Source organism: Camelina sativa, chromosome 13, assembly GCF_030686135.1.
Source record: "Camelina sativa cultivar CO46 ecotype springtype chromosome 13, ASM3068613v1".
NCBI lineage: Eukaryota > Viridiplantae > Streptophyta > Magnoliopsida > Brassicales > Brassicaceae > Camelina > Camelina sativa.
In genome coordinates, this window is record NC_141892.1 from 11,156,808 (window position 1) to 11,183,056 (window position 26,249).

The 26,249-nt window shown below is 34.2% G+C and overlaps 4 protein-coding genes and 3 pseudogenes across 5 annotated transcripts; 3 read left to right on the top strand and 4 right to left on the bottom strand.

Annotated features, from left to right (window-relative positions):
• Positions 1–1,469: 1,469 nt before the first annotated feature.
• Positions 1,470–3,572, bottom strand: LOC104736508 (uncharacterized). The gene is made up of 6 exons (XM_019234550.2): positions 3,477–3,572; positions 3,190–3,333; positions 2,631–2,809; positions 2,271–2,523; positions 2,013–2,176; positions 1,470–1,902 (listed from the first exon to the last, which is right to left on the bottom strand). The coding sequence occupies exons 2-6, from the start codon at positions 3,330–3,332 to the stop codon at positions 1,742–1,744; spliced, it is 900 nt and encodes a 299-aa protein (XP_019090095.1). The 5' UTR covers position 3,333; positions 3,477–3,572; the 3' UTR covers positions 1,470–1,741.
• Positions 3,573–6,087: 2,515 nt separating this feature from the next.
• Positions 6,088–6,878, top strand: LOC104736509 (flowering-promoting factor 1 pseudogene; annotated as a pseudogene). Its single transcript, XR_015577605.1, has one exon. The product of XR_015577605.1 is annotated as a flowering-promoting factor 1 pseudogene (transcript).
• A 4,707-nt stretch (positions 6,879–11,585) lies between these two features.
• LOC104736510 (uncharacterized) lies at positions 11,586–14,737 on the bottom strand. The gene is made up of 6 exons (XM_010456514.2): positions 14,388–14,737; positions 12,619–13,777; positions 12,490–12,540; positions 12,288–12,389; positions 12,035–12,193; positions 11,586–11,949 (listed from the first exon to the last, which is right to left on the bottom strand). The coding sequence occupies exons 2-6, from the start codon at positions 13,762–13,764 to the stop codon at positions 11,800–11,802; spliced, it is 1,608 nt and encodes a 535-aa protein (XP_010454816.2). The 5' UTR covers positions 13,765–13,777; positions 14,388–14,737; the 3' UTR covers positions 11,586–11,799.
• Positions 14,738–17,085: 2,348 nt separating this feature from the next.
• LOC109128474 (uncharacterized) lies at positions 17,086–17,194 on the bottom strand (annotated as a pseudogene).
• A 783-nt stretch (positions 17,195–17,977) lies between these two features.
• LOC147929392 (uncharacterized) lies at positions 17,978–18,089 on the top strand (annotated as a pseudogene).
• Positions 18,090–20,524: 2,435 nt separating this feature from the next.
• LOC104736511 (uncharacterized) lies at positions 20,525–22,261 on the top strand. The gene has a single exon (XM_010456515.2). It carries the CDS (start codon positions 20,774–20,776, stop codon positions 22,061–22,063), a length of 1,290 nt encoding a protein of 429 aa, XP_010454817.1. The 5' UTR covers positions 20,525–20,773; the 3' UTR covers positions 22,064–22,261.
• Positions 22,262–23,985: 1,724 nt separating this feature from the next.
• Positions 23,986–25,629, bottom strand: LOC147929393 (uncharacterized). The gene is made up of 3 exons (XM_087480596.1): positions 24,890–25,629; positions 24,437–24,745; positions 23,986–24,292 (listed from the first exon to the last, which is right to left on the bottom strand). Exons 1-3 carry the CDS (start codon positions 25,627–25,629, stop codon positions 23,986–23,988), a joined length of 1,356 nt encoding a protein of 451 aa, XP_087336722.1.
• Between the last annotated feature and the right edge of the window lie 620 nt (positions 25,630–26,249).

Sequence of the window (26,249 nt, forward strand, 5' to 3'; positions counted from 1 at the left end):
AATATAATGAAAAGACACAACTCTACAATGAACATATACAACTGTTTCAATTTTTTTTTTTAAAAACAAATAAAAACAAAAAATTTACGAAAAGGTATTACGAAAAATCGCAATTGTTGTGTCTGCAATGGATTATATTTATACCTAATACACCAATATAAACTGCTTTTAAATATAAAACATCTTTATTACCATATTGATAAGTCAAATTCAAAAACTCACTATACAATCCATCTAATTCTTGGGAAAAAAAACTCAAGGTATTTTCATTAAATTTTTATATTTAAAATTAACTAAAAGTTGTAAATTAGATTTATCATTCCAAAAACCTTTTGTTAACTCACAATTGGAAGAATTTCTTTACTTTTAAAAGAATGAATGCTAGAGAATAATTTAGAAAGCTATAAAAACCGTTGAGATTGAAAGTTTATATTATTTTAAAGAGACATATTTATATAGATTTTAAAATATATGAATATTCGAATAAACACAACTCTATAATGAACAGTTGCAACTTTACAAAAAAACCGTTACAATGAAAAATCACAACTTTTTGTAAAACATTTTGGAAAATTATCCAAAAGGTACGATTGAAAAACAAAACTTTTGGATAAGGAGCACGGAGCACGGAGTCTGCGACGTAGTCCTTCCCCCCTACATTCGGAGGTATAGGCGTTGATTTGGGCGATGGAATCCCTTATGGCGGCAGGTGTTGATTCTCAAAGTTTCGAGACGGATTGTGCAGAATTAGAGGCGATGGTGCAATCTCCTGATGAATGGCCCGCCTTCTCTAACCTGTTGGATGAATTCTGCTTACTTCGATCCTCCTTTCTGGCCTTCATGCTTTCACGGATCCCGCGGTCGTCAAATGTCCGGGCCGACTGTCTTGCTCGTTCTTCGCGATCTTTATCTTTTGAAACTTCATTTGTAAACTCTTTCCCTCCGGTTTGGGCAACCAACCTTGGAATTATTTTCTAATTTAATGTTTGGTTGACAAAAAAAAAAAACACAACTTTTGGTGGCATTTATTCGGATTATTATTATATTTATCATTCCAAAAATCTTTTGTTAAATCAAGAATTACAGAAATTTCTTGACTTTTAAAAGAATGAATGCTAGAAAGTAATTTAGAAAATTTTATAAACCTTTTAGATTGAAAATTTAGTTGATTTTGTGTCATGGCAAAAAAAAATGAAAACAGTTCAAATAGACAAATATATACAGATTTCAAAAGATACGAATGTTCCAATAATCACAACTCTACGGTAAATAGTTATAACTTTTCATAAATAACTGTTTTAATAATCCATCACGACTTTTCGAAAAAATTCAAAAATTTACAATTGAAAAAACACAACTGTTAGTCGCATTTTTCGGATTGTTATTATATATAGATTAGATGTTTTCATTGTCTACGATGCCATTATATATATGGAATACAAAACAAATTACTAAAAGCTGAAATCAAATCATAAAAAGATTTAGGAACTTAAAACTGGTAAGTAGGATATAACCAGGATTACAGAGATTAAGATAGTGGCATAAAAGAGAGTTTTCAGACAGTGGTAGACAACTAGACATGCATGTCAGATAAAATAGATATTTATCCCTAAACAAAAGGGTGAGTTTTTGTTAGATGACCTTAAAGAACAACTTCACATATTTTAATCTCAACGCATAATGCGGAGTATTCCTAAAAGTAGTAGGTAGAGACATGCATGGTTGATAAGATAGAGATACCCTAATTAAAAAGGGGGTGGTTGCTGATGGAGTTGAGGACTTCACATTCCATCTCCACGTTCACAGGATCTTCAGTGTCCAAGTAGGCCTCCCCAAGTTCAGCTAAAGGCATGGTTTGAACAAGACCCCTCGCTTTGTTAGAGTTCATGACCCAACTGTTAACTACAAGAAAAAGAAAAAAAAAAGTATTGTGATTTGTGAAGTATCTTTATAAAGGAGTATGACATTTGACATTGCAAAAATAGTAAACATCAATATATTTTTGAACTTACGCCGTACTGTCTTGTGATTGGAACCACGCGGGTCGAGAATCCGCAGCTGAGCTCGCACGGAAACCATCTCACCAGGCTGCAAGACTTCACTGTCAGCTAAATGCAAAGCCATGGTCAAATCACCATTTCCACCAGAATTTCCCTTCGGAAACAGCTTTAAACTCCTGTAAAAACGTTATTGACAGACCACTTGTTAGCAGTAAAACTACCAATGGACACAAACAATATATTAGAAAAGAGAAACTTTTACAGACTCACCAGTTCTTTTCTTTCATTGGAAAGATCTTTGAAATGCAATCATTCCCTTTCAGCAGCGAGACATCCCTAACACGCCAAGTGAATTTGGGAAAAGCGAGTTTCTCCTGGGGTGGAGCAACCAAGACATCAGGACCAAACTCACATTCCCCATCCACAATGTAGCCTTGTTCAGGGTCATTGAACTTGTCAAGAGGAAGAACTTTTGACACTCCCCACACAGTTCTTGAAGAGTTGAACGGCTTTGCTTCAACATCTACACGTCAACAACAAGTATATACACGTATATCTGATTCATTCATATCTATATATAAAGGCATACAAGAGAGAGAGAGAGATAAGGCTATATATGTTCACACAAACCTTGAACAGAGAAGTACTTGTTCTCTTTCTTGTTAAAAACAAAGAAAGAGAGATGAGCAAAGACCTCCGTGGGTGATGTTGTGGAGGATGAGAGGCAGCTCTTGTCAAGTTCCACATACATCGACACAAACCCACTTCCGTTGTCCTCTTCGTTCCCTTTAGGGTACAGAACCATTCTCCTGATTTCACATTTTTAGAGATAATAAATCGGTTACAAAAAGACAACATTTTTTACTTCTACATGTTCACAAAGATGGAAAGATATGGACTTTAGTTTTCAGAACAAGATCCTTTCCTACTTCTACATGCTCATACTGATGGAAAGATACGAACTTTATAGTTTAAGAACAAGATCCTTTTTTACTTCTACATGTTCATAGTGATGCAAAGATATGAACTTTATAGTTTAAGAACAAGATCCTTTCTTACTTCTACATGTTCATAGTGCTGAAAGATATGAACTTTAGTTTTAAAAACAAGATCATTTCTTACTTGTACATGTTTCTAGTGATGGAAAGATATGAACTTTAAGTTTTTAAGAACAAGATCGAGCACATACCAGTTGTATCCACCGGATTCGAACTGAGGTGACTCGTATTTGTTGTTGATGGCAGTAACCTGAGAGAGCTTGACAACAGAGGAAGTAGGAGAACGATCTCTACAGCTCTTCAAAACTGTGGAATCTGGTGCACTTGAACCCATCCTACAAAAATTACAAAAAACAAAAACAAAAAGGTAAGGTTTTTTACTTAGAATTCGCAAATGTTAAACAACGTACAGCTAGTTTTGTACATTGTTCTCTTTAAAGATGAAGAAGTTGAAAGCTTGAGAAAAGATCCAACGAACCTTGAGGCAAAGAGACGAGACGAGACAGAGACTAAGAAGGAGAGAGCCTTTGACACTTGTTGAGTAGAGAGTAGAGACTGACTATTCTGGAAGCTTGAGTCTTCTTCTAGGGTTAGATAGGCTTTTTATATAAGGGTGTTCTAACGGGCCTAAAGCAACAAAGCTGACCCAGCTCGTTTTGAAATTGTTGGCCTGTTCAATATAGCAAAGGATTCGACTGTGACATGATTTAAATTTTGGTTGATACGGATAACGGATACATTAATTTTCTTTTAAAGAACAAGAATAGAATCCTTCTAAATATGATTTTGACAATATTTTTGTATCAAATTGATGATATGTACCATATGATTGATTGTTTCTTAGACTATGCGAACGTTAAACTCTTTTATCGAGTTGAAATCGTATGGTTTATTATGGGATTGTATTTGCTTTAGACTTTTCTTTTGTATAGTAAATTTGTTTAATTGAGTCTATAACTTTGGAATTTTTCTCTATAGTGGAATCATATGCTTTATTTGATAGAAACGTTAGAAGAATGCGTAGCAACATTCTCTTTCTAAAATTGATTATAAGTTATATAACGTTAAATCTTCTCCGTCTATCTCACTCTAAAGTAGAGTAAAAAATATAATTAATCTATATTTAAAGTAATTCTATTTTTTACTCTATTTTTTGTTCTATTATTTTTAAAAATAAAGTAAAACAAGAGTGCAATATTGGAGAGAAATTTTATTACATTAAAAATTTACTCTTATCTTAAATTAGAAAATAAAAGAAGAGATCGACAAATATGGTCTCAACAGAGAATGAATTTACCTTTTGTCCCAAATCTACCGCTATACCACATGTACCTAGACAGATACATGCTTTTTATTCCTTCATCCAATCCAAAGCATTTAACAATTAGTATAATTTACAGAGAAGATATACATATTTGTATATGTTCCCGCATCTCTATATTTTTAATAGTTATTCCATTAAATCTTGTGACTATATATACATTTTTATAAAGAAATTGTTACTAAAATTCTACGCATCGAAGAAAGAAATTAATCTAGTGTAACTTAAAAAAATAAACAAAATGTATTCGACCGATGACGCATAAGGTTATTGTGTACGTGCACTAATACAATTATTGATTGGCCATGCTAGAATCATATTTCTATGTTAGGGAAGCAAATGTTGTTAAAGTTGCTTAATGTCGAATCTTTAATTATTATTTTCAAGTATCAAATTAAGAGATAGAGATTCGCCTACCATTAGTGTGTGTATGCATGATTCTCTTACATGTGTGATTCGTCACTATATATGTAGCTCCACCATTAGGGTCATTGTCCATGGTCTTTTTTTAATACTGATTTGTCTTATAAAAAGCTGAGAGTGAACTGTGAAGGATGACAATGTTTAATCACAAAAATAGTGTGCTTATAATTGCTAGAATCGTAAAGGATGCTAAAGTGACCTAACCGTCGAATTTAAGATAGAAAAGAAAAAAGATATTACGCATAATGTGAGATGACATTATGGAATAACACGTTATTTTAAATAATGAATTGTTCGATTGTAATATCTAGATAAATGTAGTTTACTTGGTTGAGAAAATCAACTGGAGAGCTAGCTATATACTTAGCCAGGGGTGATCTTATTTTCTAATATATATCGTACGGATCAGATGAATCATTTCTTATGCTTTAGTTCATTATCGAAGAACAAAATACAATATTTGGCGCTGAACCAAAACTCAAAATATCACTCCATGAAAACATTTGAATAAAATATTGTATCCCTTAGATTATATTAATCTTCTATCGAATAATAGAATAAAACAATACCTACCATAAGATCTAGTATTAGTGCTTAAAATCTTTAAAGATTCATAGAAACCAAAATCAGAATTTATCCGAACAAATTCTTACCAAACATGAAAAAAATACTAGTTTTGTTTTTAGGAAAAAGATTGAGGAATGTTAGAAGGTATTCCAAATTTTTTTGAAGTAGTGAAAGTAGATTAACCAAATAGTATAAGTTCTTCATCAGGCTGGCGAGATACAATTTAAAACTATATATCCATTTCTTGGCTAAGTTTTGTTTGTTTCTAAAAATGTAAACAATGAAATATGCGAAAATAATCTATTTATTTTTTACAATACTTAGTTTGACGAAATTAAAATCAATTTTGTAATACATATTGAACGTACCCCTTAATTAAAATGGTTTCTATAACCTATTGATGAACTTTTTTTTTTTTTTGTTGTCAAACCACCTATTGATGAAGTAACTTAGGAAAAAAATAACAAGCAATTTTTATATTTCCATGAAACATTTGAGTAAAAGTAGCTTTATTAGTCGTTTTAATATTAAAACAACAAACTATGATATCAGTTATGTGCAGTCTCAGATAACAGCTTACAAACATATTTTCGGGCACTTCATTCACCACAATACCATATGTAATTTATGTATTCAACAGGTATTCCACTAGTTTTTATTTCATCTTTTAGTTATTTCACCAATGGGCCCAAAAAAAAAATCATTGATAGCTATAAATTTTAAACAGATTCTACTTGTCACGTCAAAGGGATACTTTTTGTCTTGATGTGGTAGACCCTCTCATCTTACTTACGGCTATATAAAAACACTTCCACCCACAACCCTCTTCTCAAAAAAAACACCAAAACCATTCCATGTTCTTTCTCTCTCTCAAGAAAACAAAAACTGAAGAGGAAGAAAAAGATCATGTCAGGCGTGTGGGTGTTCAAGAACGGAGTGATAAGACTTGTGGAGAACCCTAACCAGTCAGGATTCGACACACAGAGCCGAAGGAAAGTGATGGTCTATCTACCGACAGGAGAAGTGGTCTCATCCTACTCTACGCTGGAGCAGATCCTCCAGAGTCTTGGATGGGAGAGGTACTTTGGCGGCGGCGACACAGATCTCCTCCAGTTCCACAAACGGTCCTCTATTGATCTCATCTCTCTACCTAGAGATTTCACCAAGTTCAACTCCGTTTACATGTACGATATCGTCGTCAAGAACCCTAATTACTTCCACGTCCGAGACTCCCATTAAATCGTCTTTCTTTTTTTGTGTTTTGTGTGTGTACACATGTGTTGTTTGGTTTTTTATAATTTAGAGTTTGTCGGGTTTTGTTTTTAGTTGCATGTGCATGTTTTATTTGTTGTGGATGTTGAAAGTTGTGTTACGTAACTGTGGTTTGATGCAAGTTGAGATTAAGAAGGGACATGGATTAGGGAGAACTCAATCTCAACATTAATTGTTCTCTTCCTTAGCAATGATTCGATTTGATGATGACTGGTTGTAAATTTATAATTGAGAGATCATATTCTCTTTGGCTCAGTGGATCATAAATGCTCTTCTATTTTAATATAAAAGCCAAAATCTAGTGATGGTTTTTTTTTTCTATTATAGTTTCTTACACTTTTACTTAAGAACTAGTGACGTATATTTGATATACTTCCATAGATATGTCGTGAGACATTTCAAATTCAAAGTAAATATAGCCAATGGAAGAATTCAGAATCAGTTATGAAAAAACCACTTTCTTAGTGGCATTTGTGAATTTTACCATTTTATGTATTTGCCATGTTTAAAGGTTTTAAAATATAATTTTATACATTTTTGTTAAAGAAATATAATTGTATACGTTATGTTTGGATTTTTTTTTGCTCCAAATTTTTCTTATTATTATAAAGTATCTAGTTTAGCAAAAAAAAACAACAAATGTATAACTTTTAAATCTAAAATATTTAAAAAATGGCTAATTCAAAAGAATTCGAGTGAGAACTGAGAAGTGGCAAAATACGTAATAATCCCAAGAATTAATCATAAAGTAACATTATCAGGTGATCGAGTAATCTGTGTTAAATAAGGTATGTATAACTATATACATATAAATAGGAAGATATATTTATATATAAAGAGGGAATATTTTGGGGGACCCCATGAGGCTTAAGGAGGTTGCATCATTATCAGGTGATCGGGTAATTGTTTTGGTTAATGTATTTTGATTCCATCATTCTTATGAAAGCTAATGAAAGGTATTGAAGAGGCTGCTAGTCTTTAGTTTTGTCAGTGTTGTATTAATGTGAGTTCTTGTTTTTTGCGTTAAGAGTGTAAATAATTAAATATCATCAATATGAAATGTTGATGGATTACACTGAACACTACTTAAAGAAGAGTACGCTTGAGAAAATATAATCAAAAACTAAATTACAGTTTTTTACAAAGGGTTTTGTGAGATCATTACCGAATCCAAAGAAACAATACTATCTTCGGACATCGCTACGACGCTACCTAGCTATGTCTTCTTCCCGTGATCGTGTTACTTTGTTTCCAGATATAATAGGTTGTTGCTTGGCCTGCCACTTTCCTGATTAGAAAAGAGTATGTCTTAAGTTGTTGCTTGGCCTGCCACTTTCCTGATTAGAAAAGGTCTTAAGTTATAATTAGTCTCCGTATATGTTTTCCCATTCTGAAATTAAAATAGTTCGTTAAGCTGAAGACCTATATATAACGCTTTTTATCAAACTTTTATAGAAAAGAAAGAAAAAAAAACTTAGGATCTATTTGGCCCTCGTGCTAGAGAGTCGAAAGGGACATTACATATAGCTTTTGCAGGCACATTGGTTGTGTCAGTCTTTCAGTAAACACCGACTAGCGATACATCTATCATTAGGGTTTTCCTTGCACTTTTTTTTACCTTCTAGGCTCTAAATAGTAATATGTTTATGAAAAACTGAATGTTAATTTGTGTATAATTACATTGATGAAAAAAAGCGGCTTAATAGGTTAAAAAATAGTGATACATCATTTGAAAGTAATACTAAATACTTCAATTCATGAAATTTACAAAATGGTTTCGTTGGCCAATGTTTGAACTTTTGTAAATTTAAAAGTCCATTTTACATTTTTACTTGTTAATTAGTCTTCGCTATAAATGTGATACCAATCTAACACATATAAATATACATGCATTCGTATAGAATAATAAGGTTTATATATAAGTGTGTAAAGTGTGAATTTAACCAACCATGTTTTTTTTAGAGAAATTCCTTTAAATACCACTAAAAATGTTTTTTCCCAAAAATATTACATTTTAGTTTTTTTTTCCAAAAATACCACAAAAGTTTTTTTTCCAAAATTACCACAAACACAAAAAATTGATTTTTAAGAATGTAGAATTTTTTTTTTTAGATTTGGGTTGACACATTTAGTTTTAGGGTATAATTTTTAGGGGTAGTATTTAGTATTTAGAATTTAGGAATTAGTTTTTAGTATTATAACTTTAGTTCAATTATGTGATCTTTTTGGAAAAATTACATTTTAGTGGTATTTTTGGAAAAAAAAACTAAATTATGGTATTTTTGGAATAAAAACCTATTTTAGTGGCATTTATGACAATTGTCTTTTTTTATCACTGGAGTATAAGAAATAAATATGATACTAAAGTAATTGTGGTTACTGTGTACTAGCGATGTATAATATTGCAATATACGTATCCCACATTCCCACTATATATCATATGCATGTGTTTGAGTTTGTGAATCGAAGGAGATTTTTGTCGAAAACATTGACAAAGAATATCAATATATTGTGGTCCATACTTTGTATCCCTACAACCGTAACATCGAGATGATTAATGTGCCGTATTGGTTTAACCAAATTATACTTCAATATGATTTGCAATCCCATAGTCAAACTCATGATTGACGAGGCTTGTCAAAAAAAAAAAAAAAAAATAACATACACATAAAGCAAGCAATATAGACCACAGTGCATCACGTGAACAAAGCATTGTCAGCATCTCGGCGAACCTATGAGAGTTCGAAACGTGTGTAAAGGAACATTGCTTTGAGAAACACATCCCACTCCCTAGGAGTATTTCTCACGTGGCATGAGCTTTAATATCATCGACACACACAATAACTCTTTTGATTTAAGTATTCGTACGCGGGGGCAGCCGCAGATTTATTGGTAAGAGACATGGATTTGAGGAAGCTCCTCATATATTGTCGACGTGCCATATCGTAGTCCAGTGAGAAGGTAGGGCTAGGGGCTAGTACATAGGCTACTTTGAAAAACTAGTTTAGGAGACATCACATCTCATTCTGCCTTGCTACTGCATGTACTGATTGACGACGATTGGACTTGTCATTACTAAAACATTAGTCAACTAACTTCCCCTTTTATTTATACATTTTAAACCTCTATCAATATTCAATACTACAGAAGTACATATGAATATCTGTGTAAATACATGTAATATACATACCAAAATGAATATTTCATACCTACTGATGATATCTAAATGTCATACATGTATTCTCTTCGTTATTCACAAAAACTTAAGCATCCATTATAATTGATCGAATGTAATTACCTTTTTTTGTATGGTTACTTTGATATCTGTAAGGAAATGTGTGAGACCGGATTGATTTTTGATATTAATTAGTCTGCCCGCTCTGCACCCTAATCCACCCAACCCTAAACATCTTCAGGGTCTAAAACTCATGTAGTATCTAATTAGCACCATAGATTGTGAATCACACCCGAATGGGTTCAGTTTGTGTGACTCCACCCGAAATAGGCTTCGGCAAAATACCCGAATCCAAAAATCCAACCCATACCCGATTGGGTATTATCCGATATCCGAACGGATACCCAAATTAACCCGAACATGTATAAATATAGTGCAAAACTAGTCATTAATGAGATTTGAACCCATGACCTAAAGCATTTAAAGGGTGCATTCTAACCATTTTTCCACTTTAATATCTTTGATTAGTTCTAAAACCTCTAGTATTTATATATTAATATGTACAACTTTCATTTTTTAAAATAGAATTTAGAAAGAGATTGAGAAGATGGACAATTAGAAGAAGAAACTTCGTTCATCTCAAATTCCCAGTCAAAACAATTAGTATAGGAATGGTATGAGCAAAAAACAACAAACTCGTGTGTTATGTGTTTGGCCAATGAGAACCATCCATGGTCAAACTACTAATTTTGATTATTGAATGAAATTGAGTTTGGTTTACTTAATTTCGGATTCGGGTACCCGAACCCGATGAGTGTTTACCCGAACCCGACCCAAATACTAAAAATACCCGAATGGGTCTAGAACCCCTTTACCGAAATACCCAAAAATCCGAAATACCTGACCCGAACCCGAACGGGTACCCGAATGCCCATGGCTATTTGTGATTCATAATTTTTGTTATAATATATACTTAATTATATATATATATATATGTGGTGTTTATTTTTTTATTATTAAAAACAAATATAAGCAGCCTCAGTGTGAACCCTTTGAACACTGCTTAAAAGAAGAGTAATCTTGAGAAAATGAATTAAAACAAGGTTACAACTTACAATTTTGTTTACAATTGGTTTTGTGGGCTTATTACCAAATCCAGAGAAGCATTAGCTTCCATAAGGACCATAACTAACCAGTAACCAATTTGGGTAACAGAATGTTGTGATTAAGAGAAATGCTTAAAAACGAGAGACAATACTCATACTACGTGTCTTCCGAGCAATGGATTTTGTTTTTGGTATGAATTCCATTTTAGTATTTTACAGTTACTAGTTAAATTTTCATGAACATAGTTCTAATTAAGAGAACTGAGTTTTGATGGACTCAAAATCATGTAGTTTTGATTCAAAATCCATTGCTCGGAACACGAGATCTTATAGTTGAATATTTGATAAAATGGGAACACTAATAATTATGCATGACGACGCAATCAAATTAGAGTTGTTAAGTTCTTCATGGAGCATTGAGATCTCCGGATGATTCCCTTGGGTTCAGAAGAAGTCATTGTAGTCTCGTTCTATAGTATTTAGATGACCTATCCCCACCCCATGCATATTTCCTATGTTCAGAAGTTTAGATCCACGAACAATGGCTTCGGCTTTGGGCCTATGACAAATTTATGGGTTACTACAGTTTGTTAGAAAGCAAAGTTATCGAACAATGGCTAATTCTTTATTTCCCTTTAACCGTTCTCTAGAGCCAAATAGCCAATATTTTCATCTAGAAGCTAAACGAAAAAGTGCAATAACAGTAAAAGTGCAATATGAAAGTAAACCAAAATATTTGGTTGAACTGAAATGTTTAGACTTTATACAGGTGAAAAAGGAATTTGTCCACCTGATCTTATTTTCTATTTGTTCCCAAATTGTGTGTAAGTAAAAAAGAAAAAAAAAACCTTTTATGTACAAATAATAGAGAGCAAGATATATGGTGGAAAGCAGAGAGACAAACACTTTGGTGATGATGTCTCTGCAAATCCAATCATCATGAAAATGGCTGTGGCTGAGATTCTTCTGCCGAGGTTTTACAGATAGGACACCAATTCTTCATGCGAAGCCATTGTTGCGCGCAGCTCACGTGGTACTTATGTTGGCAAGGCAGAGTCCCTACTTCATCTCCATCAACATACTCTTCCTACATATTTTAACATAGAACGCTCTTTTTGAGCTTTTTGTAAAGGCCATTGAGAGTAGAATCAGAGAAGAGAGAGTCATAATACCTGGCAAATGCTGCATTTGACATCATCATCTTTGTTTAGGCTAATGTCACCGGAGTCATCTGTTGGACGGTAAATGCTTGACTTTAGGCTTTTCAGTAGCGCTTCCTCGCTTAGAGCAGTGCTCACTGTACCCATTTTCTCTTCCAATGCTAATAGTTCCTGCATGAATTTTAAGATGTTTAGCTTTCATATCTAAACACTTGAGCGTTGCCTTTGACTGTCAACAAAAATACACAAACAGGTAAGGCCTAACCTCATATGACATGTTATCAATGTCAAGCCGCATGTCTCTATGCTGATCGTGGAAGCTGCTCATACCATTTAAGAACAGATTGGTCTCTAAAACAGCCAATTGCTGCAAGGGAAATAAATAAGCAGAAGAAGTGTCAAAATAAAATTCTGAAGTCAGACAAAAAAACTTCTGCATTTCAAAAGGTCCAAGATGATGAACTCACCTCGTATGTAAGCTCTTCATCTTGTTCAATCCTTTCCAACGCCAACAATACCTGCAACATAGAGTATTTGAGTTTGAGTAACTAAGACGCTGGAACATCATTACACACAACAAAGGTTATGATGACTACCTCTGCAACTCCATTCATGTTATACCGTCTGAAACCATCACGGTTCATCAAAGAGCGAGAAAGGCCGGCTTCTGAGGGGCTACCAGGCATCATCAGGCTACGTAACCTGCCGTCACTACTGATTGGCCTACTGTAACTATTTAATGGACTACGTGAAACTTCTGTAGATCTAGAAGGATTGAGATCAGCTCGTGTTGCAGGGCGAGGCGTTTGCAGAGTTGCAACCGCTCCAGCACGTCCTGTTCTACCATAATAACCAGTTGATCTCCTAGCACTACTTGAAACAGCACTGTTGTCCCTAACACTTTGTAAATTTCTGTTCCTCCTAGATTCAGATATGGTGATGCCATTACCCTGAGAAAAACTTGAATTCCTTCCCCCAATCACTGATCCTTCCGTCTTATTCCCTCTATTTGAAGAACTACTCTCTCCATCAGAGTTTTTCTTTCTAAATACGATACTTTTCCTTGACGGATTTGAGTTTGATGGAACAACATCAGACACAGATTTGCTCTTCAAGTCTCTCAATCCATTCCTGTTCACACTAGCTTTAGCAATTTGGCCACTGTTACCCACACGAGCCTCTCGGCTGACCAAATCAGGTCTCTGATAAATGCTTCTACCAGTTCCTCTACTTGAGCTCCCTGTCTCTGTCACAACTACTTCTCCAGAGACACTATTTTCAGAAAGAACATTAACAGTGCTTTCTTTGGTCTTTCCACGTGGAAGAGAACGCTCAGTCTTGGGAGACTCATCATTATTAACGCTGCTACTCTCCGAAGAATCCATGTCCAAAAGAGAAGAGAGCTGTCTCCTACCACCAGTAACTTTAAGTGCCTTTTTCGTACCGCCAAATCCAGTCATACTACGAGATGAACTCCCAACGGTTTCCTTCCCACTTAAAGAAGACCGAAACGAAGACACAGTAGATTTAGCTTTATGATCAATCATCAAAACTCCCTTAGTGGAGGAACCAATCCTGGAACTACAACCAATCCGGCTGCAGATAGGAACAAGACTCTTCTTATTATGATCATCATCATCATCTTTCTTCTTCAAATTCATGTTCTCATGAAGAACAAGACCACTTGCTTTCTTGGACATAACCGGTCTCGATGATGTTCTTTTACCCTTAAATCCATCCATACATAAAAAAACACTGCAATAGAAGAAACAAAGCTTTGAAATTTCAGGTTCCTCCTAATCTACAACTTTTGTAAAAAGGGTCATCAAAGCTTTGTTTTTTTTTACCATTCAAAAATACAGCCGTTAGAAAAATTTCAGAAACATATATATATATAAAGGAGAAAGAAGAACATGATGAACCATAACTAACCCAACAAGGCTTCAACAAGATTAATTTAAGTGATTTGTTAAAGGAAACTTAAAAAGAGAAGAAGATGAACCATCCATGTTTAAAAAAATAACGATTTACACGGAGTTTCCATAAACACGATTAGTTTCTCCGTGATTCAAGCTTCTCCATTAAAACATAACAACAACTACTCTAAACCAAAAGATTATAATTTTTTCAAGAATCAGAAAGAACCACACCAATCAAAATTTCATCGAATTAATCAACAAAATTAAATATTTTTTTGGAAATTGTATCAAAAGGCAGAATCATCAAATTCAATCAGCGAATTGAAAAAAAAAAAACAAAGGTTTATGGGTTTTTTATTTTCTTGTAACAAACAACGAAACGTAAGAGACCGAAGAGAAGACAAAAAAAAAAAAGAAAAAAAAAAAACTGAAATTTCCGGCTATACCTTAACACGGCGGCTATGTATTGTTCAGCGAAGAAAACGTGGAGTGAGAGAGATGCGATGAAGAAGAAGTAATAATATTCTCAATTTTATAAATTTTGTGATTTTTTAAAAACCGGAGAAGAGGAAGAAGAAGAAGTGGCGTAGCAAAGGCGAAACAGAAGTCGGAGTGATCTGAGCCGTTGCTTTTGGGTTTTTGTTGTGTGAAGCCTGAGATGAACGGTTTCGATATATAACTACGAAAAGACTTGAGAGAGGTTTGTAAAAACGGCGCCGTGTTTGGTTAGCATCTCGTTAAAACACAGAATGATATGTTTTAATTTAATTATAATACTATTTCTTTTTTTGGTTCCATTTCCAAAACGTTAAAAAGGGAGTTTAAGGAAACATAAGATTAATTGATCAAATTAGCTAGGGAAATAAATTACTATATAATTAATTGTGCTGATAATATTAATGTTTAAAGAAATCGCTCAACGATTAAAATTTTAGTATGTATACGGTAAAAATAATATGAATAACATATATAATTGAACAATGATTCCATTTAAAAAAAAAACAAAATTCTGTAAATTTGAAATTTAAACTAGGTTTTGTTTTAACTAAAAATTTTGTCCCAAAAATAATATATATAATTAATAAAATATTTGCTTGAAAAAATACGAACAAGAAAAATAAGAAGAGTGTAATATGAACAAACGTTTCTTTTTCCTTTTGGATAAAATTATAAAAACGTCATTCTCAACCATACAAATTGACAAATTTATTGTTGATAGAATAATAAGGGATAATCAAATTTTCTATATTATATATGTATTTTATTATTATTATTATTTTTTTATATGTATGTATTTGGTCCATTCTGAAAAACGTAAACTATTAAAGGAAAGGCGACGTGATGAGAAGAAACTAATTATAAGATCCCACATCCATGATAGAAAACGAAACCATTTTATAATTTATAAACAATTTCAAAACGTTAATAAAATAATAAGTTGGAATTTTGATGGAAAGAGAATGAACTCTTGTGTTCCTTAACCACATAGTCACCGGTTCGATTCCTCCTTATGGTGATTTGACTTTAAATTTTGATGGAAAGGGAATGAACTCTCTCTCTCTTCTTTCTACGATTCTGTTCGCCCTAGCCTCCCCCAAAAATATTGAACCCACCGGTAACCGGTGTCCGGTGGCTTCCACAGCACCGACATCGGTTTCCCTTCTCCTTTCTTCCCTTGTTTCTTTTTTTTCTTTTGATTCTTCTACTTTCACGGCAAAGTGCTGAGTTCGAGGCGGAGAAATCTCAGATCTGTTTTTGCGTTGTCGTCGGCATGAAAAGAGGACGTGACAGAGCTTGAAGACGACACCAAATCTTCTTCTTTTAGCCTTCGGCTTGGGTTTTCCCAGTGTGATTTTGGTCTGGATGGATCAATTTTATCTCTCTCCTGCGGCTCTTCGTGGTGGCAATTTTCTGGTGCGGAGCTTCATGGTGGGGAATCTTTTAGTAGCTCTTCAGAGTGGCTGCAGCGGTGGTGTTGTGGAGGTCTCAGAGCGGATCCGTTTGAGGCTTTGATGTGGCTCTGTTGGTGGCCCAGTTTTTGTTGCCTTGTATGTAGCTGTTTGTTGTCTGTTGTTTTTTTGTTCAGGCTGCGACTTTGGCGAAGTGAGAGGAATTAATGAGACATGGTGATTGAAACCGTGAAAGACGATTGCTCAGCCACTTTGGTTTTAGCTTTTGTCTCCCCTGGGGGAAGTGTGTAGGGGAGTCTGATGTTGTGAGTAAGGTGGAGCCGGCTTATTCATCTCTCGTGCTAGCAGCAACATTGGATTTTGATGAGCATTTCCCAAGCCGCTAGTGTTGTCACTTGCTTGATCAATGGTGGTTCCGGTCTGTGGTTTTTTAACCACAGTTTTCGAGTGTTTTCGTGATCGAGAAAGCTGTAGGTACTAGGTTTGAAGACTGCCTTGATTGCGTACGCTCGCGGTAATTTCGAGTGCATGTTGCGCTCTGCATTTGTCTTTCTCTATGGTGGTTTCTCTTGTCTCATCTTACCCTGCTTTGTTGTGTGCTTGTTTATTGTTGTTCTATTTTTTGCATTGTAGGTTTTTGGTCTTTTTCTGCTCCCTGTAATTCTCTGTAATCTTCTGTCACAAACGAAAATTGGTATAAAACTTAAATTTTTACCAAAAAATAATAATAATAATAATAATAATAATTGTAGACATAACAGTCATTGGTTTATTATTTTGTAAATCAACTCTGTTCATTGGAAGATGAAAGATGAGGAGAGGGTTAAATCAAAATGGACCCAAGTCAAAAGCCAAAACTCAGAACGAGAGCCCACCATTTTCTGAACACACATATTCAGGAGATTAAGGGGTGAGGAGCGTGAAAGGACCACGCAGCATCACGACCAGACGTGAATACATACACTTATCTGTAAAAATGTCAACTTGAAGAAACAAATTTTTGGAATCATCCTAAAGCTGCATTTCTACGTCATACGTCTTTTTCTATCTGTATGTGTTGTTGCATTTGCATACATTGATACATTATTTATAGTATATTATATGTACTTATTATTAGGGATAAAATATCCCACATTGGAAGTTCAGTAGGATTTTAAGTGGTATATATAACATATGAGCCTCTCTACTTATTGTCAATTGGTTTTGAGTTGGAAGCCCACAATCTAATATAGTATCAGAGCCCGGTCCGCATATGCTCAACCCAATCCACAATCGGCCCGGCCCAATAGTTGGCCCGCCGATTCATGCCTAAACATACCGAGATTGATGCTTAGAAGAATCATGATCTCGAGAGGGCGTATTAGGGATACAATATCTCACATTGGAAGTTGAGTAGGATCTTAAGTGGTATATATAAGATATGAACCTCTCCACTCATTGCCAATTGGTTTTGAGTTGGAAGCCCACAATCTAATATTTTCCAGATGATTTTTTTATAAAGAAATGTATATAATTTATTCGTGCTAAGTTGACAGACACTAGAGAATGCAATTGCATTTTCATACTAAATTAAAAAAAAAAAAAAGTAATATATTTAACATATATAACTCTTCAAGAAAAAAAATTATCTTCCATTGTATGATTTCAATAAATACAAAATAGTTAAAAGTGCATTCAAAGTAACATACAAATATGATTTATTTATCCAAAAAGAAACATATGAATATGATTAGATAACTAGACTGATAGAGTTCGTGGGAAACATTTCTTCACATGCAGTTCGAAATTATATTAAATTTGTATCAAAATATGACCCCATGGAATTGTTCGTACGTATCTTTACAAAATCAAACTATATTGTTTCTATAGTGTTAACCCTACTCAACATTTTTATATGCAATTAATCAATTTTGTATGATTATAGTGTTATGTGTTGCGTGCTTGCATGCTTTCTCTTGGTGTTAGGTACGAGACTACGAGAGAAAGAAGAGAATAAGTATTAGATTTTGGGTTTCAACTCAAAACCAATTAGTAATGAGTGGAGAGACCCATATCTTATATATACCACTTAAAATCCTACTCAACTTTTAATGTGAGATATTTTATCCCTAATACGCCTTCTCGAGATGATGGTTCTTCTAAGCATCAATCTCGGTATGTTCGGGCATGAATCGGCGAGCCAACTATTGGGCCGGGCCAATTGTGAATCGGGTTGAGCATGTGTGGACCGGACTCTGATACTATATTAAATCGTGAGTTTCCAACTCAAAACCAATTGGCAATGAGTGGAGAGACACATATCTTATATATATACCACTTAAGATCCTACTCAACTTCTACTGTTGGATATTGTATTCCTAATAGAAAATATCCACTACCAAAATATCGCTATTTGATGACCAAGAGCAATAAATTATATATACATATAATTCATTAGAAACTATGTCTCATATACATGGTATAAGACCTCTAATCTTCCAAGCATAAATTGAACATTCGAGACGAGACGGCTCTTGATCCAAACAAAATGCTTTTATCTCGATTTACATAATTAGCTAGACTGCCTAACTCACTCCCAATAGTTTTAAACATGGTGTGTTCAAGTTTCTACATGTTCCTAAAAATGCATGAGCTTCACTAATCCGTTGATGAAACAGACCAAACACTTGAGAAAATCACTACAAACGATTTTATGCAACCTAACCCAAATCAAACTCTGTGGAAGCATGAAGATCGAATGTTATACATCGCTATCATCGGATCGCTCTCACTCAATTGTCAGAAGCTCGTTTTCTAACAAAAAAATGGGAACTTTGAAATGTTATGCCTATGAGTTATTGTCATGCCAATGTCTCCACTATAGTGGCAGCGATGCAACAGATCAACACATCATATACCACTATAAAACATACAGCTTTTTTTTTTAACCATATTTAGTTTAATTACTTTACAACAGTTATCACATAACCTCAAATATCAACAGTCTTTTACTTCTCGCACCAATCACCATGTCACATGGAAGAAAGAATGTTATGATTGGTGATTGCACGAAATTGAGGGGTACAACAAGTAATATGATTATTGATGTAATATGACATATACGGTTATACCCACCAACGTGTAGGTTTTTTTAGTTGAGTTGGCTTTTAACTTTACCACCGAAATAGAGTTGGTTTTAGCCTTTATGTTCAATTTGGGCCCATTACCTCATGGCACATTAGTTCCCATATATAGCAAGTGTGGTTTAGTATATTTTAGGTAAAATGCATAAGGGATGAGGCGTGGCAACAGAAGCCAGGCACATTTGGTCTCTTTAATTTTCGTGTCTAAATAAGAAGAAGAACCATCATACCACCCCACCACAAATTAAACCTTTCGACTACAAGAAAACCTGTTATAAAATAACTACGATATTTGTTTGTATCCATATCTATTATTGCTACATCTTTATCACATAGAAATCGTAATCTTTAGTTGTGACTCTTGACATGCCACAAACTTTGTCGTATCAACCATTGCCATTTGGCATGGGATTTAACATAGAATCTATAATTTCTTTTCTTTAATTAAAACTAGAAGATATCCTGTGCTTAAAACACGGGTCAACATTTTTAAAAAAAAATCTAATATAATAACAAAAATTATTATTCTATTTTTAAAAAAAATTATTTTGTTTGAGATAATATTTATTCTAATTGTTCTGTAAATCTATTAGTCTTTTTGAATACTAATTATTTTAGAATATTATAATATTTTATTTTTGATGTATATTACAGTTTTATATTGTTTGTTTATTGTATTTGCATTATTATTTTGTGAAATATGAAGTAGTAATTTTAAATTATAATTGTATAATTATGAACAAATAAAAATTATTAATTTATTATCTATATAAATTTTGTTTTACCAACCCGCCAATGTGGAAATTAAAATACACATTTTTTTATAGATTGAGTAATATATCTTCTTTTTAAAAAATTCAAATCACAACATATGCAGAAAAAAATCTGTATTTTATTAATCGTAAATATTATATGAAAATTCCAAATAATTTGTAAATAAAAGAAAATAAAGATGATAGGAGAATCATAATTTGTAATCTTAACAAAATCTTCGAAATTTAGTTATTAAACATAATTATAACATTTTTTATTTTTAATTAATTATTTTTATTTATTTAATTAACTAAGTTTAATTAAGTTTTCTAATGGTAATTGAAAATAATTTTTTTATATATTTTAAGGTTATTTTTATATTTGTACTTTTCATTTAATATAGTAGGATGATTGAAAAGTTTATGTCTACAAGAAAAACAAATGATTGAAAAGGAATTGGGATGAGTGGAGTGGATAGCATGTAGAACATTGGTGGAATCGTTCCAACAATGGGCTCATCAGGGTTAAGCAAGCCCATTCTTCTTTCTTTACATATATAATTTGTTTTGAATTAGTTTAATTCCTATTTTTAGCGATTTAGTTAACTCGTAAGTCGCAATTACGTGGTGTTATCTTATCATATATGCTAATGACGTGGGGACAATTAACTTATTAGTACTGGACATTGAAACGGTCCAAAACCAAAAAGAGAGGCAAAAGAAACAAAACAAGACAGTTGGTGGTGTTCTTTTGTATAAATAGAAACGGCTCAAACTAAAGTCAACGGTTCTCCATAACGACCGGAATCGTTTTATAATGTTATAATTTAGTTTTTTTTATTTAGTAATTTTGTTAGGAGATTGATGGCCTCCACCACCATTCACCACCCATGAAATTGCGAGATTTAAGCTCCGTTTTACAAACACATAAGTAGTATTCGAATCTCATTTTATAGAAAACCCTAATTTTCTTTCCAAAGAGATTTGTTTCCTTGATATACACGTTTCTTTCTATTGTTCTTTCTTCTCTTTGATCCAACTTGAGGTAATGGCAACGACGTCAACCACGACAAAAGCGAAACCGGACGACCCAAACCTAACCAGAAGCAGATCTCTCGGCAGAAAACCAAAGCCACCTTCGTCGACGGTGTCATCAGAAGATGGTTCTGATCAGAAACCGGAGAAGCCTTTACCAAACTATCTGAAACCAACAATTAGTTCGAGACCTGATCCAGTCAAGTTCTTGAAGAAGAACAATAGTAGTCTTGATGATAACCAGAAGCTTCTCCGTAGAAGATCCTTTGATCGACCTCCTTCTTCTTTGACTTCTCCTTCTAGTTCTTCTGCTACTCCGCGTATCCAAAAATCCCTCAACGTATCTCCTTCTCGCCCGCTAGATAGACCAGCGGTTCCTAGAGAGAAGCCTGCCACAGCTCTACGCTCTTCATCTTTCCATGGAAGCAGAAACGTTCCAAGAGGCGGCAGTACTACTGCGAAATCGCCTCCTGTTGTTCCAAAGAAGAGCGGGTTGAGCAGTAGTAGCAATTCTTCCAAGAGCAAAAAGGAAGGTTCTGAAAATGTTAAAGTAAAGAAAGAATCTGATAAAGAGATTGCCTTGGATTCTGCTTCTCTGTCGTCTGCTCAGGAGGATCATCAAGATGAGATTCTCAAGGTTGAGGGTGATGATCATGTACAAGTTGTTGAAGATATAGAAGAACCAAAAGATGAAAAAGAAAACAAAGAAGTGCAAGTAGATCAGGTTGTTCAAGCCGATGAATCCGGTGAAGAGAAGAATGAAAGCGGTGGATCAACAACGGTTGTTTCCCCTGTTGGGAAAGATTGCACTGTTGTCATCAAAGAATTAGAAGAAAAATTTAGCAATGAGGTTAAAACCGAAGTGGAAGAGAAAGTAGAGGAAACAAAAGAACAAGACAACAAGGATGATATTGATGAGAATGAGACTTCAGAGAAGGTTGATATTGACACGAAAGAAGCTGAAAATGTCGAAGAGACTATAGAAGAAATAGAAGAAGAAAATGAAGTGAAAGAAGAGGAGAAGGAAGAGGTTAAAGAAGAGGAAAAAGAGAAGGTTAAAGAAGAAGAAGAAAAAGTGATAGAAGAGGAGAAGGGAGAAGAGAAGGAGAAGGAGAAGGTGAAAGAAGAAGAGTCCGGAGAAGGAAAGAAGAGGGAAGTAGTGAAAGGGAAGAAGGAATCTTCATCAGCTTACAACGATGTAATAGCAAGTAAGATGCAAGAGAACCCGAGGAAGAACAAAGTTTTGGCTCTTGCTGGAGCTTTCCAAACCGTTATTGACTACGAAACTGCTGCATCTAAGTAATATATATCACACAACAACAACAATAACAATGTCATCTTTAGCTTTTTAATGTTATCTTTTTTTTTTTTTTTTTGTCTTTCTGTACTAATCATCATTTTTTCCATTGTTATAGTTTTCTCTCTTGTGAAATTGTATGCTTTTTTCGAGTGAACAAAGTCACCTAATCATATGTTTGAATGGATTGGATTCATTGGTGTATATATGTCGTGTCTTTTAACTCCAAGATATTATATTTTACTGTATGCAGCAAAATCTAATTGTTTATAGAGGTTTTGATTACTAACCATTGCAAACTATATCATCGTAATCAATTATAAAAGTGGTAAAAGAATAAGACTTTCAACTTTTTATATTGTTTCTTACACGGTTATATACCATTATCTTTACTATTTTAATTTATTTATATATTTATATCTTGTTCTAGTATTGCAAAAAAATTTATAATTTTGTGTGTATTAATCTCTATTTTAGAAATTGTTAGGCGCTAGTAGGGCGGTGAATGAGGACCTAGCGATTAATCAGAAAATCGAATTAAAATCAGGGATTAATCGGGAACTAGTTTTAGGGGTTTTATCTATATACATCTATAATATAGTAAATTGTAACATATTGTTAGGATTCGTCGGTGGTGCAGTGATTTGCAGTGGCATGTACAATCCAGAGTTCACGGGTTTAAGCCTCACCAATCTTTTTTTTAGTTTTTTCTCGATTTTTCATTAATGACGAAAATGTCCTCATTTTCTTCTTCATTGATATCGATCTGAAAACCTTAATTTAAGCTGGGTTTTCATTTTCTTAGTAATTATTCTTCATTCTACTTTACTATTCTTATAGTTTTAGCCTTTATATGATAGATCTACAATAAAAATCATAGTTAGAATATCAAAAACTTCAATTTTTTTTTTTGTTCCCAATTTTTTGACTGATTGGATTCAAATCGCAGTGGTGGAGAGCTGTTTAGCGTGTAACCGGGGATTACATGGCCGCATAAACTGATTTTTAAAATAGGGGTGTTAACCGATCGGAAAATAAAATAAAAATAGAAAAGAGGTAATTAAATTAATCGTTACATACATCCACTAGAGAAGCTTTTGGTGTGGTACAGAATAATCCCACGTGGAAGAGAGGTCATCATGTAGTTGCCGAGTGGGCTCATGATTTATTTAGTACGACTATATAATATCAAAATCTAATTTGTCTCCAACTTGAAGTGACTTGAAAAATAAAAAGAAAAAAATAGATCTTGTTGTTATTTCTTATACATATAAAGTATTCTGAATAATTTAGTTAATCTACTAGATAATTGATAATATCTTATTCATGGACTGATTTATTAACCCAAATGAATTTATGACATAATGAGATAGTAGAAGACTAGAAGGATTACAAGTGTTTGGTTCCTTTCCAATGTGGAAGTTTGTCACACGCACATGAGAGAGAAAGAGAGAGAAAGAGAAAGAGAAAGAGAGAGTTCATATCAACTTTGACATTTTATTGTAACAAAGCAAAACAAAGCAAACATAAATAATGGCACGACATAAATTTAGTAAAATTGAATGACACGTGGTCGTCCGAAAGAGAAGATATCAAATTGACAATCGCTTGTTGTGTGACCAAAAATAAAATAACAAAAGAAGAACAAAAAGAAGAGGCTACAACACGTCTTGTTTCCTCAACAACAAAAAATTTCCCCAATTTTTTTTGTTTTTTATTATTCACAATTTTGAAACTTCTGATTTTGTTTGTTTTATACTTTCCCTAGTTATGAAATCAGGTTGCGGTGAAATTTTTGTTTTGAATGTAACGTTAAATTATATTCAAGAAAAAATAGCATTTTTACAATTAGTGCATCGGTTGCTTGAACAAACTTTAAAGTTTAAATTAGAATTAGATAGAAAATAGTTTCAGATTCTAGTGTGGAATCAAGTCTGAAGCCCATTGTCGAACCGTCTATCTCCTTGTCGTTGAATAGCCAAAATCTGATCTCGAACTTGACGATCAATCCACTTGATTAACTGCTCAGGGGTTGTCGGGTGCTGACTATGCTGTTGTCCATTCCTTTCCCGCCAGATGGTGTATACCACAAGTTGAAAGGTGTAGCGCATGAAAAACTTTTCCAGCCGATCTTGGTGAGTAGCTGCTAAGATGGTGAGAAGTTGGTGCCAGTCGGTTGTGTATCGTGTACGGAACACCCCCTTAGCCGTTGCTTCCCACACTTCTGAAGTAAAACTACAAGCAAAAAACAGATGCGACCTGGTTTCAAGACATTGTTGACAAAGCACACATGTTCTCGTAGCTCCAATATTCCACCGCAACATTCATTCCCCTGTCGCCAGCTTATCATGAACTGCTAACCAGGTACAAAAAGTATACTTCGAAGTAGCATGAGGAAACCAAACCGCATGGTACCAAGAAACCTCTGCAGAAGTGCGACGAATATGATTCCAAGTGTCTGCCGTTGAAAAATCCTCTTTAAAGTTACCAGCCTTCCCTTTCCACAGGAACAAATCAGCCTCCTCTGTTTTGTGTTGGTACTGCGAGCGTAAAACATCCTCAATGGCGCGGAGGTATGGGCGGCAAGGTCTCCGCCTGCGCCGAGCAGACCATGCCTCCACTACTGTCATTGAGCGTCCAGTCCCCAATTCTACCACTCCCCTATCTCCTGCCACGTCTGCTAACCGGCTTAAAGACGATCAAGAATCAAACCAAAAAGAGGTCGACTGCCCATTCCCCACCTCCACCTTACATAAATTAGTAGCCAACGCTCAATATTTCAGGATCTTCCTCCAAATCCAAGAACCCACTCTTGTGTTCTCCTTTACCGACCATAACGATATCCCCTTAAATAGATAACGATCCACCCATTGTACCCATAAAGAGTTTCCACGAGAGAGTATCCGCCAAACCAACTTAAGGCAACACACATCATTTGCCTCCTTTAAGCTCCGAAGACCAAGCCCTCCCTCCCGCCGTGGCGTACACACCACCTCCCACGGTAACTTAGATTTTTTAGGATTTAAATCAGCTTCGGACCACAGATAAGCAGAACAAACCTTTTCCACTTCTCGAAGACAAGCTCTAGGTAGTCGAAAGGCGCTTAACCAAAAGTTACAGACACTCCATAAAACCGAACTGACCAGATTAAACCGGCCTGCAAATGATAGGTATCGAGACGTCCAAGAGCCAATACGCTTGTGTATCTGTTCGAGGAGAGGGGTGTAATCAGCAGTAGTAAAGTCTTTAGTGAGCAGAGGCAAACCCAAATATCTAACAGGAAGCTCTCCCACCACAAAATCGAAATGATTTTCTATCAATAGACGGTCCGCAACAGCCACACCCGCAAGATACACTGTCAATTTTTCCATACTTATCTTCAGACCCGAAAGCTTAGCAAACTGATAAAATACGGATACAATCCCCTCAATAGATCTTGGTTTCCCATCAGATAGTACCATCAGATCATCAGCAAAGCTTAAATGTGTCAGATGAAGAGCCTGACACCGCGGATGGTATCCAAATCGACCTGCATCAGCTGCGGAATCTAACAGCTTTGACAAAACGTCCATACAAATAACAAACAGATAGGAAAATAGAGAACAACCTTGCCATAGTCCCCGAGTACTTTGAAAATACTCCGCGAGCTCACCATTCACTTGAACAGAGAAAGATGGAGTTATTATACATAGTTTAATCGAATGAATAAACTCTGGTGGCAACTATAAAACGGATAGAACATTCAAGATATAGTAGTTCAGATGACATTCCGTAAAAACAAATTTTTAAATAAAATTTGTCTAAAAAATTACATTACATTTTTATAATAATTTTGTATCAAAATTATTTCAAAAAAAATTAGTCGAAAAATTTAAGAAATTGGGCTATAATACTTTGTGTTTCTAGTAAATGATTTGTTTAATATATATTTCATAAACAAATCATGATATTTTGAAAAAAATACTATTATATTTTAAAATATAACTCACACAATAACATCAATTACACAAAACTCTCTACTCACGATTTAATCTGAGCCAAGACATTATTATGAGTATATATATATATATATATAATATTTCCAATTAATACTAATATTCAGTATTTATTACATCGGTTAAGTTCTTACTATAAGTATAATGATACCAGTACACCATCCTCATGAGTAGGGCTGGGCAAAATAACCGATAAC